Genomic DNA, 16,133 nt, shown 5'->3' on the forward strand with positions numbered 1-16,133 from the left:
GACTCACAGGCAAGAGCAAGAGGTCGCCAGCAATGACTGTCCAATTCCGCACGCCATATCCAACACCTGAGACGAATGGAACCAAAAAATGACTGCCCCGATGCAGCGAAATGGAAGCCCTACGCTTAACTGACCCAGCACCCACCAGCCGTAGAACACCAGGTCTTTATCATGTACATCCCCTCTCCTCGCGTTTCCCATACTATGGTCATCGCCGCGAGCCCCCTCCGTTCTCAGGTTTACATTTCCTCATCGCATCTCGTATGCCGAAAGCTGAGACGCGCATGCCGCAACACGGTCGATTCCCAATGTCTTAACAGAGCGAACCTTCTCGTGATAGGAAAGAGCAGAGAAGGGTCTCGGTATCGAGGTTTCAGGATTGGTCAAGCGCAGATTTGAGACGTAGACCGCATTCGATAGCGACAATGCCAATGCTGGCCCGCGACCGTGAGTGCGAGCGAGGGGCCGTGGTGATGGGGGTATCGTATTTTTGAAGGCACATGTGGCTGCGCTCCGGCCACGGCGAGTGATGAATAGCTGGATGAAGAGAAGCGCAACGAAATCTCTAATGGGGAGACTCATGCTGAGGACGAAAAGAATCGATATGACGTTGTGGTATATCGAACGAACGCGGGCGGTAACGATGATTGAGTTGATGGTGCTAAACACGCGTAGTAATGTTCTCGGATCGTGGTGGTAGCGATGGAAACGTCAAACCGGAATTGTGGTGTTGTAAAGGTCACATGCAACTAGTGTTGGAGAAAGGACTGAGAATGTCAGCGTGTGGCTCCTTCCACTCCAAATTCCTACTCCCCGGAATGCCGCCTACTACGTTGGCTGAATGGTATATGCGCCTTCCTTGTCCATACTACAAGATACGGCAACAAATTTCCACCACGCTCCGAGACCGTACCAGGGCTTCAAATAATGAGAAGCTATTCCAATGAGCTCTGAGGGGCTTTTATGAGTGCGCAGAGAATGTGAAATACCTAGGTGCTTTGTCATTTATGGCACGCAGGCTGTCTTGGGAGCATCAGTACGCTAGAAACTTGAAAACTGAAAGACTTCTCGTCCCCGTATTTGCAACCTTATTCCTTCCCCGCCCCCACAAGGAAGATAAAAGAGGAGCGCGAGGGCGGCAACAGACGCCAGTGTAGATCATTGAAGCTGGACTCCAGGATTCTCAAGACGTAATCGCATCTCCATGTTGGTGTGGTACGCTAATATTTTCAGAGCCACAGATAACCGTCGCAGAGCACGATAGCATCCTTCAAGATCACCAAACAGATACAGAGCTTCCTACCGCTCTCGGTCCACTTTCCTGTCACCGCAGATTCCCAAAGTCGGACTATCTCAATTCCATATCCATCGCCTTTCAAATCCGCAGGCGATGGCACCGCCAGGCCTTACTTGTAAAGTCGGCCGCATCTTCTGCACTCAGGATGATGCAGAGCCCCAATTAGAGGAGCTTGGCGGTACAGTTGTCTAAAAATAATGAGTAAGCTTTGCCACATTACGTCATGGCCATGTGCAGGAATCAGAAGCCTATTAATATCAATATAAACACTTCAGCTGCCCTGCTGCGGATAAGCAAACCACCGCACAAACTATTCTTTGCATACCTCGTCCTCTACTTTCTCCTGTCTCAACCATTTCCAAGCGGAGCCTGTTCCTCCAACACTCAGAGGTCCGTGCCAACTTCAGAACACCACCCAGGCGCTTCTATGCTCACGTGTAAAGCAAATCACAGATCACGTACACGCCATGCAGGAGCCTGCCACAACACCGTGGGGTCTAAGCATCAGCGATGCCGACTTTAAGAAGCTCAAAGCCGGTTTCGAGCCTCAGGATCAGGATGACAAATGGCGCGTCTCGGTCAAAAATCAGAGCCAGAGCGGCAACATCTCCTTCCACCTTGCTCGAAGCGGGACGGGCAAGGAACTCTATGTGCTTGTTGTGAAGCCAAGCGACGGTGGTAGCAGCAGTAGTGGTGTGAAGATCGAAGCTATCACCTGGGAACAGAACAAGGGTGGAATTCGCATCTCGGAGGAGCAGGCTAAGAAGGAAGTATCGATTATAACCAGGCGCCTTCTGGAGTGCGGTTTTGAAGCGCTTCCAGAATATGACGTCTCGGATCTATGGGATCATCCTGCTGCTCGGATAGGCGCCAACTAAGCAAACTTTTCTTTTCTGCCTTAGTATCGAGGCTAGGCCAAGTTGCTAATAACCACTGTATTATGCGACCTCTTTAAAGTCCTCGTAGAAATGCAACTATTGCTAAGATTCTAGTAGGCTACTTACTATATACCTCTAGGGCTTCTATGTAAGGCTTTCTACGTATTTTAGTTGTTCTGAAGCACTCTAGAGTTCCCTTATGGACCCATATCAGCACGTTCCTCCACGCCGCCGCGTTAATACCAGAACCCTAGGCTTATAAGGCTTCGACGGACAGGGTCGAAGTCTGAGGATTGCTAAGTATTCGGAATCTATCCGGAAGTCCTTCATGGGACTTTGGTAGGCGTGGTTGGATTCCACGAAAATCGTTGCAGCATTCCAGGAGTCGTAATGCAACTCTAGCAATAGACTGCTAGTGTGAGAAACCCAGAATGCACATCACATGTGGAAATTTAGGCATTATAGAGAAGAGATAAATTAAATTAAGCAAAGGAGGCCTTAGAGATCCTCTATAGAGTATGGAAGTGCCGGAAAACCACGCTATTATGGTTGAGGCGTATCAGGACTCCAGCCACGCATCGAGTATTGGGCCGCTGCCATATAGAAATACATGATGCATAGTATTGAGCATGTCAGACAGCTCGAAAGCTCCAGAAATACGGACAATGGAAATATGACGCCGAAGGCATTCAATGGGTTTTGTAAGTGGGAATGCACCAGGCTAGAAACGTCAAAGTGCACGAGGAACTTTTCTACGCGCCTACCCTTAGACGAATGCTATATTGAAAACCACAATGCATATGAAGAGATATAGTTGAGCGTCTCTAACGCAGGAATTATGCTAAAGAGGTAAAAGTACTTCTAAAGCCCTCCATTGTGTTTTATATGTGAAATAAGGTTCTACGAAGGATATTGAAGCCCCCAAGAACCCATAATACGCACGCAGCGTTGGCATGCTAGTAATTGCAGATCCATAGGCAATTCCTGTTCCATACGCATCGAGAGCGCACCGCTTCCATGCCCAGAGCCTATGGAAGTCCTCGAGCGCAGCATCTGATGCGCCATTTCCCTCTTCCCTTACATGTGGCGACAGTGAACCCCCTAACAACACAAGGCGGAAAAGACAGTCTAGGACACCTCCGCTGGATTTTGGGAAGTCAACTTACGACCTAAGGTGATAGCTCAAGCTCTTCTGAACTGCTGAGACCTGATCCGTCTTTTGGACACCACAATGGTATCATCACCACGGAACAAGCACCTCCACATACTCAACCGTCTTTACCAACCATCCCGCCGCTCATCAGAACAGCCTGCGAATCCTATCTCCGATCCTCGGCGAGCGCCTCAACTTAGCCGGGGCCGGCGCAGGGAGAGCATCAGCATTCAGTGCTTCCGACAAAGACCGCTTCTGCCCACGGGCCCGCGACATACCCTTAGACTCCTCCACAACATCAACCTCGGCATAGCACGCCGGAAGAGGTCCCAGGCATCGAACATGCTTCCCCGTAACCTTGCCCAACACGTCCACAAGCTCTGTCTGCATGGCCTTCTTCTTCTCATCCTCCAGCTTAGCAAGCTCGGGACGCCCGACACCCAGCTCCGCAGCACCCCAATGACATCCGAGCTCAGACCAATACACACCAAGCTCCATATCACCTCCCATCTTCCTCATATGTCGCAGGACCTTCTCCAGGGGAAAGTGGTCCTGACCGATCTCCATCCAGACAGGGTCGCGCCGGAGAGCGTCGTTGTACTCGTCGGATCGCAGCCATGATTGACCGGTCCTGAATGACGAGAATGGTCCGATGGGACCATTCACGCGGGGCAAGCATTCGACAGCATCAAGGCCAATGGTGAGAGATTTGAGGCCGGTGAATTGGGACAGGAGGAAACACCAGCTCCGAGATCTTTCTGAAATACTGTGTACTGGCCTTCGTGGTACCGCGAGTCGATGTAGATTCCCTCTTGGATGCGCTTGTCGTAGAAGAGGCGGTCGACCGTGAAGTGGGGAATGATGATGTGCTTGATGAGCTTGCTGTTTTGGCGGCCAAACTTGCGGGAGAAGGCACCGATGATGTGGCGACTGGATCTCTCATCACCCGTAAGACAACGTGAAATTGGCGAACATGTACTCTCGCACTTCGTTGGAAATGCCGCGGTTGGTAAGGACAAGAGGACTGATGCGCTGAAGGCCGCGGCATGCGAGCTTCAACTTGCCGTCGTCTTGCTCGCAAAGGGAAGCTTTGACAACATTGCTATCGAGGTCACCAGGTGAGGGCGAGGTAATAGATTTGTTGGCGCAGTTCGAGTGCCAGGTCCTCGAATCCGATTGAGCGGGCCATCGTGACAGAAACGATCCGGGTTGCAATACAGCGAGATACAAGTGTCGGGTGCGAAATTATACGAGGAAGGGCGTGGAAATACCAAAACCGGACCTTCCTTCACCTCGACTTGTGGGAACGCGCCCGCAACTCAAGGTGAAGGTGACCGAACGTTCTCCACTAGTGAAAAGCTCACTGAAGTTAGGGAGCTGAAGGTGAAGGCCTACTTATCCTCTTCGAGCAGACAGGGCTGCGTGACAGCATGACACAGGTTCGCCTGAGCGGTTTAGGGTCTCGGTGACCAATTACCAAACAGGCTTGACAGCTTTGGCAGCTCGAATACTACCCCTGCTCTTCCCCTCTATGTCTTGATTGCCTCGATACCACTCTGATTTTCATTCCCTAGATGGAGCTCCTATCAAATGCTTGCCGGAGCTCGATGGGAAAGGTGCTAGGAGGTGGCAATGGCAACGTAAGGCTCGCCGTCGGCGCGGGGGCGTTAAAGCTAGTTGGTCAGCAATTTTAAGAATACTGGATAAGAGGGAAAGAGAAGTGGGGGCTTCGTAGGGGATCGGAAGGAGGGTTAGACGACGGCAGAAATCAGGAAACGGGTACTGGAACATGCAGACATAAATGGACTGTCAAAGAAAAGATAGGGTACAGTATGTACAGCTCGCCAGCCACTCTTCGCTGACTGTCAGTCAGTGCTCGCGCTCGCCATGGTATTTTCATGCTTTAAATCGCTCCACCCCTCCTAGCCTAAGCCTCTATCGGTCAACCTCACCAAACACCAAATCCATAGTTCCAATAATCGCGACCGCGTCTGCCAATAGATGCCCTCTTGAGATCTGATCCATGCAGGACAAGTGTGCGAATCCAGGCGCCCTGATCTTGCACCTGTACGGCCTTTCGCTGCCGTCTGACACTAGGAAGACACCCATCTCTCCCTTCGGCGCCTCAATGGCGCTGTACGTCTCGCCCGGTGGGACGCTGTAGCCCTTGCTGAAAAGCAAGAAGTGGTGGATTAGAGCTTCCATGTTCTCCTTCATGGCGGCACGTGGTGGGGGAGCGATCTTGTAGTCTTCAACCTTGACAGGACCGGCGGGCATCTGGTTGAGACACTGGTGAATGATGCGGAGGGACTGGCGGAACTCTTCCATACGGCAGAGGTAGCGGTCGTAGCAGTCACCGTTCACGCCGACTGGGACGTCGAACTCTACCTTATCATATGCGTCATAGGGCTGGGACTTACGGACATCCCACGGCACACCAGAACCTCGAAGCATGACGCCAGAGAAGGAGTAGTTGATGGCGTCGGCGGCCGAGACGACACCGACGCCTTTCGTTCGTCCAATCCAGATACGGTTGTCCGTCAACATCTCTTCGGTTTCGTCAATGCGGTCGCCGAATTGAGTGGCCCATTGGTAGATATCGTCAAGCAGGCCAATGGGAATATCCTGGGACACGCCACCTGGGCGCACGTATGCTGCGTGGAGACGGGCACCAGAGACACGCTCGTAGAATTCCTGCATGTACATGGTTAGCGGACCTACTCAGCTCATGCTGGCGGATGAACACGCACCATCAGCTTCTCACGCTCCTCAAATCCCCACAGGAAAGGCGTCAGAGCCCCGACGTCCATAGCGTGCGACAGGACCGACATGAGATGGTTTAAGATCCTGGTGATCTCTCCGAACATTGTTCTAATATACTTGGCACGGTCCGGAATCTCGATATTCAGCAACTTCTCCACAGCCAAGGAGAAGCACTGCTCGTTCGTCATCATGGAGACGTAGTCCAGCCGATCGAAATAAGGCAGCGCCTGGAGATACGTCCGGTATTCAATCAGCTTCTCCGTCCCGCGGTGCAGCAACCCCACATGCGGATCGGCGCGCACAATCTCCTCGCCATTGAGCTCCAGAATCAATCGCAACACACCGTGGGCAGCCGGATGCTGAGGTCCAAAGTTGACAGTGTAGTGCCGTATCTTCCTTTTCTCGACGTTGTCCCCCTCCTCGTACACGACGTTCATGTTCTCCGGGTCGTCCGGGTTCACAGGGTGGCTGAAGTCCGGATCGGTCGGGACCATGCGCATCCGCTGGGTGTATTCGACGTCGGCATAGTGGCGCGGGAGGGAGGTCGAGATACAGCGGGCAATGGGTCGGAGGCGTGGTGCTTTGGCGAGCTGTTGCCGGGGCGTCAGGCACACCCGTTTGGCCGTGTGGCCGGCTAGCCGCGCAAAGGAGACGGGCATTGTGATCGTGGCAGACCAGTGATGCCCGTTTGCGGCGTCAATGGAGACGTGGAGTGGAGATGGAGGTCGTGGCGTGGGAGGGGAGATCCGTGATGAGGTAAAGCATTTCGGCCGGCACTCGATTGGCCCGAGCGGTGGTCTTGGCAGCGACGCCGAAAAAAGTTCGAGGGTCAAGCTCCCCGCCAGAATCACCGACTTTTGAGACAACTCGCGCAAAAATGCCTGTGCCGAGTGCAGATGAGCTGGCTCGACGGAAAGTACGTTAGCGACCCAGAGTCTGCAACTTGACTCTACTAACAACCCTCTCAGAAGCTCGAAGTCGGTCCAGAAACTGTGAGCAACCAAGCTTCTACAGACTTCCCGGGTCATTGGCCGGGCGAGAACCATGAGTGGAATTTAGATTACTTTAGAGAGGTATCGTTACTATGGGAGTCTTCTGTATAGAAGGGGTGAAGAACTAACTCCCTGTGTAGAACTTCCAAGTCCAGTTCCACTCCCAAGAACCGCTCGACCTCTCCTTCTCCCTCATCGGCATCGACACCTCCGTCGCCAACGCCTTCCGCCGCATCCTCCTCGCCGAAATCCCCACCCTCGCCATCGAAGACGTCTTCATCTACCAAAACACCTCCATCATTCAAGACGAAGTGCTAGCCCACCGTCTCGGCCTGATCCCACTCTGCGGAAACCGCGACGGCCTACAATGGATGAAATGGTACCAGAAGCCGACCGAGGAGAGCGAGGGCTCCGGCCCCCAACCATCGGACTACAATGCCGCGGTGTTGAACCTGGACATCGCGTGCACCTGGCAAGAGGGCGGCCTGGAGCGGGCGGTAAGGGGCGAGACGGATCCGGACAAGCTGTACGTGAATCATAACGTCTATGCGCGCGACATAGTGTGGCAGCCGACCGGGAAGCAGGAGGATTGGTTCCCCGAGGGAGACGGCATCAGGCCCGTGCATCCAGACATCTTGCTCGTGAAGATGAGGCCGGGGCAGCAGATCCAGCTTATGATGCACGCATTCAAAGGTATCGGACAGGACCACGCGAAGTTCTCCCCCGTGGCGACTGCTTCATACCGACTACTACCCACCATCGACATCATCAAACCCATCGTCGGCGCCGACGCAAAGAAATTCGCGCGCTGCTTCCCAAAAGGCGTCATCAAGCTCGAGGAAGTCACATCCGCGGACGCGCAGAAAGCCCCAGAGCTGGGCGGTAAAGAGGGCGAGCCAAAAGCCGTCGTGGACGACCCCATGAAGGACACCGTGAGCAGGGAGTGCTTGCGGCATCCCGAGTTTAAGGACAAGGTGAAGCTAGGGCGGGTGCGGGATCACTTTATCTTCAGGATCGAGAGCACAGGCCAGTGGGACAGCGATGAATTGTTCCTAGAGAGCGTACGGTTATTGAAGGTCAAATGCCAGCGGATAAAGCGGGGCTTGGATGAGATGATGAAGTAAGCGCTTGATGGGGGAAGGGGCGACGAGGTATATGCATTGCAGGCGTTCACGGGCATGGAAGGCTGGAAAAAGTCTTATGATATCACGAAGAGCGCATGTGCGATATAGAGAGATGCTAACCTTTCAATACGTATCACACATCTACCTTGCTTCAAAGTCTCAGTGCTCTATACTCGTGATGATGATTCCAATCTCATAGCAACCACCCAGCTCGTGCTTTTCGTCAGTCAGCCTTTCCCGCATGCGCGTTCTACCGCAACTACAGTATATATCGTTAAGACGATACATGCCCAAAAATGGTACAGAGAGAATCGAATCGCTAGTCAACCAGCAACCGCAAGCAGAGTTCAACAAAAGAAATATGACGGTCGGTACAGGTAAGGGTACAGAAAGAGAAAACGGGTATCAAATTGCTGTCCATAAATGCCGCCAGAGAAAAGGTAGGAAGGGAAAATGCCGAGGAGGTGTCTGTCAAACTCAATGAAAGGTGGTAGGAGAGGTCGTCTCGCGCTGTCGAAAGGCCGTCTCGTATAGCGGGGCTCGCCCGGGATGGTCGTGAACGATGTTGGTGGGGATTCCAGTCCGCAAGTCGCCAGCGGTCAAGATCGTGTAGCAAAGTCGTTTCTTTCATGCCCCGGCTTCATCAGCGTGCGGCTCGAAGACGTTAATCACAGCTCCGAAAGCGCCTCATTGCAGAGTTGCCGTACACTCGCGGGGTCGAACCGCGGCCGGAAGTTGATGCTCTTCCGCGTCCAGCGAAGCCTGCTCATCTCGGACTCGTCGAGATTCGAAGAGTTCCTGCTGGCAGGTCTCGAGCTCATAGTGGAGCTTCGGGAGCGCGAGAACGAGAAGCGTGTCGAGGGAAGGGTCGAAGTCTCCTTCAGCTCGCGGACACTCGCTAGATGCATCTGCACCATGCTGACAAAGGCAGAGAGGTCGGCGGAGAGCTGCTGCTGCTTTGGTTGAGCGTGCGCTGACCTCGGCGCGGAGGTGATGATTGGAGGCGGACGTCTCTTGGTCACCTTCGGGCTCATGCTGAAGTCGTCCAGGATGTGCCGAGATGGGGGAGACGCTTTGAAGTAGTTGGACCTCTTCGGCGTAGGTTCGCAATCGGAGGCGTCATGTTCCTCGTCTGCGAAAGAGGTTGCGCTAGATGCTACCGACTGCTCAGAGTTCAAGGAAGCGGCGTCTGATACACGGCGCACTCTCGAATGCTCATCTTCAGACGTAGTCGATGTCGGCGAGCATTCCGGGATGTCGTCTAATTTCTGCGGCTCGGGTGGAGTGAGTGCTGCGATGGCGGCGAGATAATGTTGTTCTGCCAGGTCCAGCTCTGAGGAACGGTGCTTGATGGTCGCCTCCCGAGCCATGGTGTCGTGGGACATGGCAAGATAGAAGTGCAGGTATGCTAGGTGGACGGGATGTATCTATTGATGGGTCAGCCTCTGGGTTCACTTTTGTTGATGCTTAACAGAATCGCGAGATTTGTTATAGGCTTCTAGAAAGCAGTTCATGGAAGGCGTACCGTGCCGCGAGTCAGGAGCAGCCGCTTGCAGTGAGTGGCGCATTGGACGTAGTGCCGAGTTGAGAAGAGCCTCTTGATCTCCGGTATCTGCACCTTCATAGCGCTATAGCTCGCTTCGTCAATCATTTCATCTGCCAGCAAATGTTTGTTGTGTATTGTTGTTGAGGTCCAAGTGGCGAAGGTCGTGAGGGGCGGGACGCTGTTGAGAGACCAGAGATCGGATGGGAAGGCGCAGGTTAAGAAATGTCGAGACAAGAGGCGATTTCAGCCAATGCAGAGTTCAAGGAGACGAGAAAAAAGTGATAACGCAAGGCGTAAGAGCGAATCGAGGACGCGTTGCAATGCTGGGCTGCGTTGCTGCGTTGCTGTTGGCCGTTGCCCGGTCGGAGTGGTGTGTCCAGGGATTATGCTCAGCGAGGGTGAAACCGATGCCGAACTTCGGTAACCCAATGTTCAAGCGCCGCGAAAGGGAAGGCAGTGTCGGTGCCGGGGAGAGAGCAAGGGAGACATTAGCAGACGTATTATAGCCCTCCACGTCTTCTCCCGAAAGAGCGCACGAGGGCTGGCTGCGGAAGCAAAAGAGGCGGATTGTTTCGACAGCTGCAGCAGTGTTTCAGAAACCGCGACCGTTAGACCATCAGGCTTGCCTGATCCGGCTGAAGCCATACCTGTCTGGGCGCCCTACCGATTTACCAGGCACACAGATTCGAATCTCCCGCGCCGCAACCGGGGAGCGTGTTGGTGTGAACGCTTCTCTCCCTTGCAGCCGCGTGTGCCAACCCCTCCGCGGACCCTGAGCTAGCCCCTCTACGAGCCTGACAGCGGCACAATGAAGAGGATCGGTATACATAGTGTTGTGCAGCCCGGTACGCGGTTCGAATTAAGGGTAAACCTTCGTGTGCGAGAGCCAGTTAACGAGAGCGGAGTTCCATCCCAATGCCACCAGATGTTCTGCATATCACTCCAAGGGCGGTCAGACGTTACGACGCCGTGCAAATAGTTCGCGACTTGTGCACGGAGGGCACCAATGAGAACTGTCGAGGCAGGCTGGACGCGGTTGGGACTAGCTGGTACAAAGGAGCTTATGAACAAAATACTTATTCTACACAGCCCATACCAGGGTAATTGAGCCGACGTTTTGGGACATGCAGTCTAACACCAGGAGATCCCTTAACCCTCTTCCGAAGCAGCCGCGCCAGTGATAATCTCGACAAGCTCGCCAGTAATGACGGCCTGGCGAGTTCGGTTGAACAGGATCTGGAACTTGTTGATCATCTCGCCCGCGTTCTTGGAAGCGTTCTGCAACATGTGTTAGAGATGTGGGGACACGAGCTTTGTATCGGCTAGACTTACGTCCATAGCGTTTCGGCGTGCAGACTGCTCGCAAGCATGGCCCTCAGCAAGTGCCTGGATTAAAATCAGCATACTGATTGTGCAGAACGTTATCCTACAAAGCATACCCAGTAGAGCGCGTTCGCGAACGTGTATTCACGGAGGTTGGCGAGCACATCGTCGTCAATCTCGAAAGCCGCAAAGTTGGCTAGCATGCCATTAGTTTCGAAGGCCCAGCATCCGACGGTCTGGACTTACGGGACTGAGCAATGGCCTCCTCCGAGAACGCCTCAATGGCGATGGGCTCGTAGCTCTGGGCGTTGTTGAACTTGTTGTAGATGATCTTGATGGACGTGTAGTCGGTCGGGAGCATCGAGATCTGGTCGGCAACAGCAGCGGCATCTGCGAAGGTTGGGACGTCCTTGCCAATACCGGCGAAGCTGAGGACAAAGTTCCTGCCATTGGAACGGGACAGTTGCGCCTTGCACTTCTCGCCCAGCACAACAAGATCCTGGTCCGGTTTTTCTAAGAGCATCTTCCTCACCAGTCTCGACATACCAGAGTGGATACCGCCGCAAAGACCCTTGTCGGAGCTGCAGACCACAATCAGCGTCTTCTTGCCCTCGCCCTCCAGCGCCTTCGTCTCGGCCTTCTCAAAAACCGTGTTCGACGTCTGTCCGTATGCGCGAGATTCAGTCATAGCTTTCTGGGCGCGGGTGAGCTTGGTGGAAGCGACGATCTTCATCGTCTTGGTAATTTTCTCGATGTTGCGAATCGACTTCAGACGGCCCTCGATCTCGCGCAGGGTGGCGTAGGTAGCGGCGTTGGTGGCATTGAGGGTTGCAGGCCTGGTTCACAGATATTCAGTCAGTTTGGGATGCAATTGGGGACGCAATGGCGATGGACCGGCGGAGGGGAATCTCGGGGCATCGTACCGGGCGGCGGCCGCCGCGCCAGCTCTCAGAGCCGGGCGAGCAGCTCGTGACAGCATCATGGAGGCGGAGGAGAATTTCGATGGAGCGGAGATGGCAGGCAGCCGGCGGGTTCGTGGTCGACTGCTGGCTTGAGAGAGCTCTTCGGCTCGATGGGAAGGGAATCACGTCGGCTTTGCAAGAGTCACTGGCGCTAGGCCTCTAAGGGACAAGCGTCTTGGCGACGAAACCAAAACGATGATGTCCTCCAGGCGGCAACTGGGCAGTGAAGTTATCAACTGCTCTTTTCGCTCGAGCCTTGGCCAGTGGGCTGCAGCTTCACCTTGCATCATAAATATCCGAGTCGCATTGGAGGGATATGGTGAGAGTGCGTGTGCGCGTCGGTCGAATTGTTACGAAAATTACCCCGTGCACGGATCTTTCACTAAGTCCCCCGGGACTCGATCGCATCTGCCCTCCGTTCACTTAAACACTGCACATTCCTCTTCCTCGCCCACTCTCGCTTTCCTCCTTCTTGCACCATCATCCTTCGACCGCAGCCCCTCTCGCGGCGCGGTTGCCTTGACCTCGCACGCCCCCCCTCGCGCTTCTCGCTCTGCGTTTGCGCCCGCCCATTCGCTGCAGCGCGCTCTTGTGGTTCCGCGGCAGACAAAGCTGAACTTCGTCGTTCTGTTCTTCCTCTGCTGCATCCTCGGCGGCGGCCACCCACCAACCCAATGTCCTCATCCGACGACGACACGCCCCTGGTGAGGGGAAGGCCCAATGGAGGTGAGTTCGCGCGCACAAGCTCGCCGTTTGTTTCACACTCCACGGAAATCTTTGCACGCGACGCCCTCCGCGATCCCGATCGCCTCTGCACCCACCCTCACCCGCGCTCTTCTGCCGCGCAACACCGCTCACTATACAGCAAAATGGCTAACCACCCCCGTCGCACAGTAAAATCCGAAGATCGCATATCAAAAAGCGTCGACCAGGCCATGGACAAGCAGATTCCCTCCAACGGCCATGTCGAGCCCGGCGTCTCCGTCCGAATGGGCCCCATCGAGGAGATGGATGTCGACACTCCGCCAACCAACGGCAACGTCAACGGGAAGCGCAAGGCGCGCAGCAGCCTCACGAATGGCCGCTCATACAAGGAGGAGAGCAGCTCTGAGGATGATGATAAACCACTGGTGCGTTCAATTTCTGGTCCCTTTGCATATTCAGTTCGCTGACTCTGCCACAGAGTAAGCGCCGAAGGACGTCTCAGCAAGCGAAACGGGTCATGGAAGATTCCGAGTCGGAGCTCAGCGATGTCCCACTGAAGGCTAGGAAGCCCCCCAAGGCCACCGCCGCCCAGATCGGAGAGTCATCCGACTCCGATATCCCCCTCAACACTAGGCTGGAAAAAAAGAAGGAGAGCATCGAGAAGGCCGCCGCGAAGGAGGCCAAGACCATCCGGAACAAGGAAAAGGCTGCTGCAAGCAAGCGCAAGCCGAAGGCCGCCAAGAGTGAGAGCGACGATGACGTTCCTCTCGCGAAGAAAAAGAAGCAGCCTGCGAAGAAAACTCCAAACGGTGTCAAAAAGGACGAATCTGACTCCGATGCCCCCCTTGCAAAGAAGGCCCAGCCGAAGAAAACGAAAGTGAAGGCTGAGCCCGCCACGCCTGTGAAAAAGAGCAAAGGAAAAGCTAAGGCGGAGGAGAAGACCGCGCAGGACGAAGAGGCTGAGGACGAGGAGGACGAGTACCGCTGGTGGGAAGATCCGACAAACGGTGATGGCACCAAGAAGTGGACAACCCTGGAGCACAACGGCGTCGTCTTTCCGCCCGAGTATGAGCCTCTCCCATCGCATGTCAAACTCATCTACGAAGGGGTTCCAGTCTCGCTGCACAAGGATGCCGAAGAAGTCGCAACCTTCTATGGCAGCATGCTCAACTCCACCCACAACGTGGAGAATCCGACGTTCAATGAGAACTTCTTCAATGATTTCACGGCCATTCTGGATAAGACGGGCCACGGCAAAGACAAGCATGGCAACACCGTAAAGATCAAGAAGTTCGAGAAATGCGACTTCAAGCCTATCTTCGAATGGTTCGACTCGGAGCGTGCCAAGAAGAAAGCTCTTCCAGCTGCAGAGAAGAAGGCCCTCAAAGCCGAGAAAGAAGCAGCTGAGGCGCCTTACATGTACTGTATGTGGGACGGTCGCAAGCAGAAAGTCGGGAACTTTAGGGTCGAACCCCCAGGCCTCTTCCGTGGCCGCGGCGAGCACCCCAAGACCGGACGCGTGAAGAAGCGCGTCATGCCAGAGCAGATTACAATCAACATTGGCAAGGAGGCCAAGGTTCCAGAGCCCCCTGCAGGTCATCGCTGGAAGGAAATCAAGCACGACCAGGAGGGCACGTGGCTCGCTATGTGGCAAGAGAACATCAACGGTGCCTACAAGTATGTCATGCTGGCTGCGAACTCCGACATCAAGGGCCAGAGTGACTTTAAGAAGTTTGAAAAGGCCCGGGAGCTCAAGAAGCACATCGACCGAATCCGAGAGGACTACCGACGAGACCTCAAATCGGAGAAGATGGCCGACCGGCAGCGCGCCACCGCCATCTATCTGATCGATCAGTTCGCCCTTCGTGCTGGTAACGAGAAGGGTGAAGACGAAGCCGACACCGTCGGCTGCTGTTCCCTCAAGTACGAACATGTCACCTTGAAGCCTCCGCACTTTGTCATCTTCGACTTCCTGGGTAAAGATAGTATTCGTTTCTACGACGAGGTGACGGTCGATCCCCAGGTCTTCAAGAATTTGAAGATCTTCAAGAAAGCCCCAAAGACTACTGGGGATGATGTCTTCGACCGTCTGACCGTAAGATTGTTCCATTCTCTAGCCTTGCACATCTGCTGACCACTTCAGACTTCTGCGCTCAACAAGCACTTGACGAACTATATGCCGGGCCTGACAGCCAAGGTCTTCCGTACCTACAACGCTTCCTGGACCATGGCTAGACTTCTCAGGGACATGAAGGCCGTCGGCTCAATCCCGGAAAAGGTCAAGGCGTACAACGACGCTAATCGAGAGGTCGCCATCCTCTGTAATCACAAGCGAACAGTAGCTGCTAGCCATGCTACCTCCATTGAGAAGATGCAAGAGAGGGTATGTGGCCCAACCAGACTGAAATATTCCAGAGCTTGATACTAATTTCATCCAGATCAATGGGCTACGATATCAAGTCTGGAGGACTAAGCACATGATGATGGACATTGACCCCAAGATCAAGAAGAAGAAGGGCGCCGAGTACTTTGAGCTTCCAGAAGATCTAGACGACGAGTGGGTCAAACAACACATCGATTCTCTTGTCGAAGAGCAGCGCCAGAAGATCCAGAAGAAATTCGAGAAGGACAACGAGAAACTCAAGGCCGAGGGTGAGAAGGAGATGAAGGCCAAGGAGCTTGACCAGCGCCTGGAGGTTGCCGAAGAGCTAGGTAAGAAATATCGGAAAGAGCACAAGACCGGCAAGGTCGAAGCAGAAGGCAAGGGTCCTACGATCGAAAAGATGGAAGCGAACATCGACAAGCTCAACCAGCGAATCGAGACGATGAAGGTTCAGATGGAAGACAAGGAAGGGAACAAGGAGGTAGCTCTTGGCACCTCCAAAATCGTAAGTGCATTTCCGCTTTGAGAAGGGAGAGCAGGGTGCTAATTGCCGGCTTTCCAGAACTATATCGACCCCCGTCTTACTGTTGTCTTCTCTAAGAAGTTCAACGTCCCGATCGAGCGATTCTTCTCGAAGACCCTGCGCGAGAAGTTTGATTGGGCGATCAAGTCAGTTGATGAGAACTGGGAGTTCTAGAAGGGGAAGTCTTCGGACATTTTCGTGCGGCTTGCATTAAGGACGGGTGTATTCAGGTGCGATCTCAGGCGATAAAAGGGGGAAGCATGGCTCGGTTACTGTGGGCGGCGACACGGAGTTTGCATTTCCAATTTTTTGCACTCTCTTTTCATCTATGCATAGCGGTCGGGTTTTCGTCAGCGACCGGTCACGGCGTACACTCCCCACGCATAGGGCTTGCTCTTTGCCTCTTCGGATTTTAGCTAGCGGTATGCACTGCATCCTTCTTGGCTAAGGTAGCGTAAGACCGAATATAACAATCTCTCCTTGT

The 16,133-nt window shown here is 54.0% G+C and overlaps 7 protein-coding genes across 7 annotated transcripts; 3 read left to right on the top strand and 4 right to left on the bottom strand.

The window, feature by feature from the left end:
- Positions 1 to 1,590: 1,590 nt before the first annotated feature.
- BU26DRAFT_477388 (uncharacterized protein) lies at positions 1,591 to 2,244 on the top strand. The gene is made up of 2 exons (XM_033825602.1): positions 1,591 to 1,687; positions 1,741 to 2,244. Exon 2 carries the CDS (start codon positions 1,765 to 1,767, stop codon positions 2,173 to 2,175), a length of 411 nt encoding a protein of 136 aa, XP_033688290.1. The 5' UTR covers positions 1,591 to 1,687; positions 1,741 to 1,764; the 3' UTR covers positions 2,176 to 2,244.
- A 1,231-nt stretch (positions 2,245 to 3,475) lies between these two features.
- On the bottom strand, positions 3,476 to 4,517 carry BU26DRAFT_560607 (uncharacterized protein; the record flags this gene model as incomplete). The annotated part of the gene is made up of 3 exons (XM_033832815.1): positions 3,476 to 3,928; positions 4,096 to 4,258; positions 4,444 to 4,517. The coding sequence occupies 3 exons, from the start codon at positions 4,515 to 4,517 to the stop codon at positions 3,476 to 3,478; spliced, it is 690 nt and encodes a 229-aa protein (XP_033688291.1).
- Positions 4,518 to 5,109: 592 nt separating this feature from the next.
- On the bottom strand, positions 5,110 to 6,792 carry BU26DRAFT_477391 (NADH dehydrogenase I, D subunit). The gene is made up of 2 exons (XM_033825603.1): positions 6,079 to 6,792; positions 5,110 to 6,022 (listed from the first exon to the last, which is right to left on the bottom strand). The coding sequence occupies exons 1-2, from the start codon at positions 6,748 to 6,750 to the stop codon at positions 5,264 to 5,266; spliced, it is 1,431 nt and encodes a 476-aa protein (XP_033688292.1). The 5' UTR covers positions 6,751 to 6,792; the 3' UTR covers positions 5,110 to 5,263.
- Positions 6,793 to 6,946: 154 nt separating this feature from the next.
- BU26DRAFT_449974 (RBP11-like subunits of RNA polymerase) lies at positions 6,947 to 8,346 on the top strand. The gene is made up of 3 exons (XM_033824730.1): positions 6,947 to 7,007; positions 7,060 to 7,164; positions 7,224 to 8,346. The coding sequence occupies exons 1-3, from the start codon at positions 6,969 to 6,971 to the stop codon at positions 8,205 to 8,207; spliced, it is 1,128 nt and encodes a 375-aa protein (XP_033688293.1). The 5' UTR covers positions 6,947 to 6,968; the 3' UTR covers positions 8,208 to 8,346.
- Positions 8,347 to 8,541: 195 nt separating this feature from the next.
- Positions 8,542 to 10,263, bottom strand: BU26DRAFT_219864 (uncharacterized protein). Its single transcript, XM_033820741.1, has 2 exons — positions 9,733 to 10,263; positions 8,542 to 9,634 (listed from the first exon to the last, which is right to left on the bottom strand). The coding sequence occupies exons 1-2, from the start codon at positions 9,856 to 9,858 to the stop codon at positions 8,876 to 8,878; spliced, it is 885 nt and encodes a 294-aa protein (XP_033688294.1). The 5' UTR covers positions 9,859 to 10,263; the 3' UTR covers positions 8,542 to 8,875.
- Positions 10,264 to 10,425: 162 nt separating this feature from the next.
- On the bottom strand, positions 10,426 to 12,120 carry BU26DRAFT_515653 (putative ATP synthase subunit gamma, mitochondrial). Its single transcript, XM_033828128.1, has 5 exons — positions 12,000 to 12,120; positions 11,323 to 11,912; positions 11,193 to 11,272; positions 11,086 to 11,139; positions 10,426 to 11,031 (listed from the first exon to the last, which is right to left on the bottom strand). The coding sequence occupies exons 1-5, from the start codon at positions 12,056 to 12,058 to the stop codon at positions 10,903 to 10,905; spliced, it is 912 nt and encodes a 303-aa protein (XP_033688295.1). The 5' UTR covers positions 12,059 to 12,120; the 3' UTR covers positions 10,426 to 10,902.
- A 348-nt stretch (positions 12,121 to 12,468) lies between these two features.
- On the top strand, positions 12,469 to 16,128 carry BU26DRAFT_515654 (uncharacterized protein). The gene is made up of 6 exons (XM_033828129.1): positions 12,469 to 12,764; positions 12,933 to 13,168; positions 13,222 to 14,838; positions 14,887 to 15,126; positions 15,182 to 15,631; positions 15,689 to 16,128. The coding sequence occupies exons 1-6, from the start codon at positions 12,713 to 12,715 to the stop codon at positions 15,821 to 15,823; spliced, it is 2,730 nt and encodes a 909-aa protein (XP_033688296.1). The 5' UTR covers positions 12,469 to 12,712; the 3' UTR covers positions 15,824 to 16,128.
- The last annotated feature ends 5 nt before the right edge of the window (positions 16,129 to 16,133 follow it).

Source organism: Trematosphaeria pertusa, assembly GCF_010094035.1.
Source record: "Trematosphaeria pertusa strain CBS 122368 unplaced genomic scaffold BU26scaffold_3, whole genome shotgun sequence".
Taxonomy (NCBI): domain Eukaryota; kingdom Fungi; phylum Ascomycota; class Dothideomycetes; order Pleosporales; family Trematosphaeriaceae; genus Trematosphaeria; species Trematosphaeria pertusa.

Excerpts from the sequence above, each read along its gene's own strand:
- BU26DRAFT_477388 (XM_033825602.1), top strand. The coding sequence starts at position 1,765 with ATGCAGGAGCCTGCCACAACACCGTGGGGTCTAAGCATCAGCGATGCC.
- BU26DRAFT_477391 (XM_033825603.1), bottom strand. The coding sequence starts at position 6,750 with ATGCCCGTCTCCTTTGCGCGGCTAGCCGGCCACACGGCCAAACGGGTG. Across the intron at positions 6,023-6,078 it reads AGGAGCGTGAGAAGCTGATG|GAATTCTACGAGCGTGTCTC; the intron begins GTGCGTGTTCAT and ends ATGTACATGCAG.
- BU26DRAFT_515654 (XM_033828129.1), top strand. The coding sequence starts at position 12,713 with ATGTCCTCATCCGACGACGACACGCCCCTGGTGAGGGGAAGGCCCAAT. Across the intron at positions 12,765-12,932 it reads GAGGGGAAGGCCCAATGGAG|TAAAATCCGAAGATCGCATA; the intron begins GTGAGTTCGCGC and ends CCCGTCGCACAG. Across the intron at positions 13,169-13,221 it reads AGGATGATGATAAACCACTG|AGTAAGCGCCGAAGGACGTC; the intron begins GTGCGTTCAATT and ends ACTCTGCCACAG.
- BU26DRAFT_449974 (XM_033824730.1), top strand. The coding sequence starts at position 6,969 with ATGCCTGTGCCGAGTGCAGATGAGCTGGCTCGACGGAAA. Across the intron at positions 7,008-7,059 it reads ATGAGCTGGCTCGACGGAAA|AAGCTCGAAGTCGGTCCAGA; the intron begins GTACGTTAGCGA and ends CAACCCTCTCAG. Across the intron at positions 7,165-7,223 it reads ATTTAGATTACTTTAGAGAG|AACTTCCAAGTCCAGTTCCA; the intron begins GTATCGTTACTA and ends CTCCCTGTGTAG.
- BU26DRAFT_515653 (XM_033828128.1), bottom strand. The coding sequence starts at position 12,058 with ATGATGCTGTCACGAGCTGCTCGCCCGGCTCTGAGAGCTGGCGCGGCG. Across the intron at positions 11,140-11,192 it reads TCGCGAACGCGCTCTACTGG|GCACTTGCTGAGGGCCATGC; the intron begins GTATGCTTTGTA and ends ATTTTAATCCAG. Across the intron at positions 11,032-11,085 it reads CACGCCGAAACGCTATGGAC|AACGCTTCCAAGAACGCGGG; the intron begins GTAAGTCTAGCC and ends CACATGTTGCAG.
- BU26DRAFT_219864 (XM_033820741.1), bottom strand. The coding sequence starts at position 9,858 with ATGATTGACGAAGCGAGCTATAGCGCTATGAAGGTGCAGATACCGGAG. Across the intron at positions 9,635-9,732 it reads TGCTCCTGACTCGCGGCACG|ATACATCCCGTCCACCTAGC; the intron begins GTACGCCTTCCA and ends ACCCATCAATAG.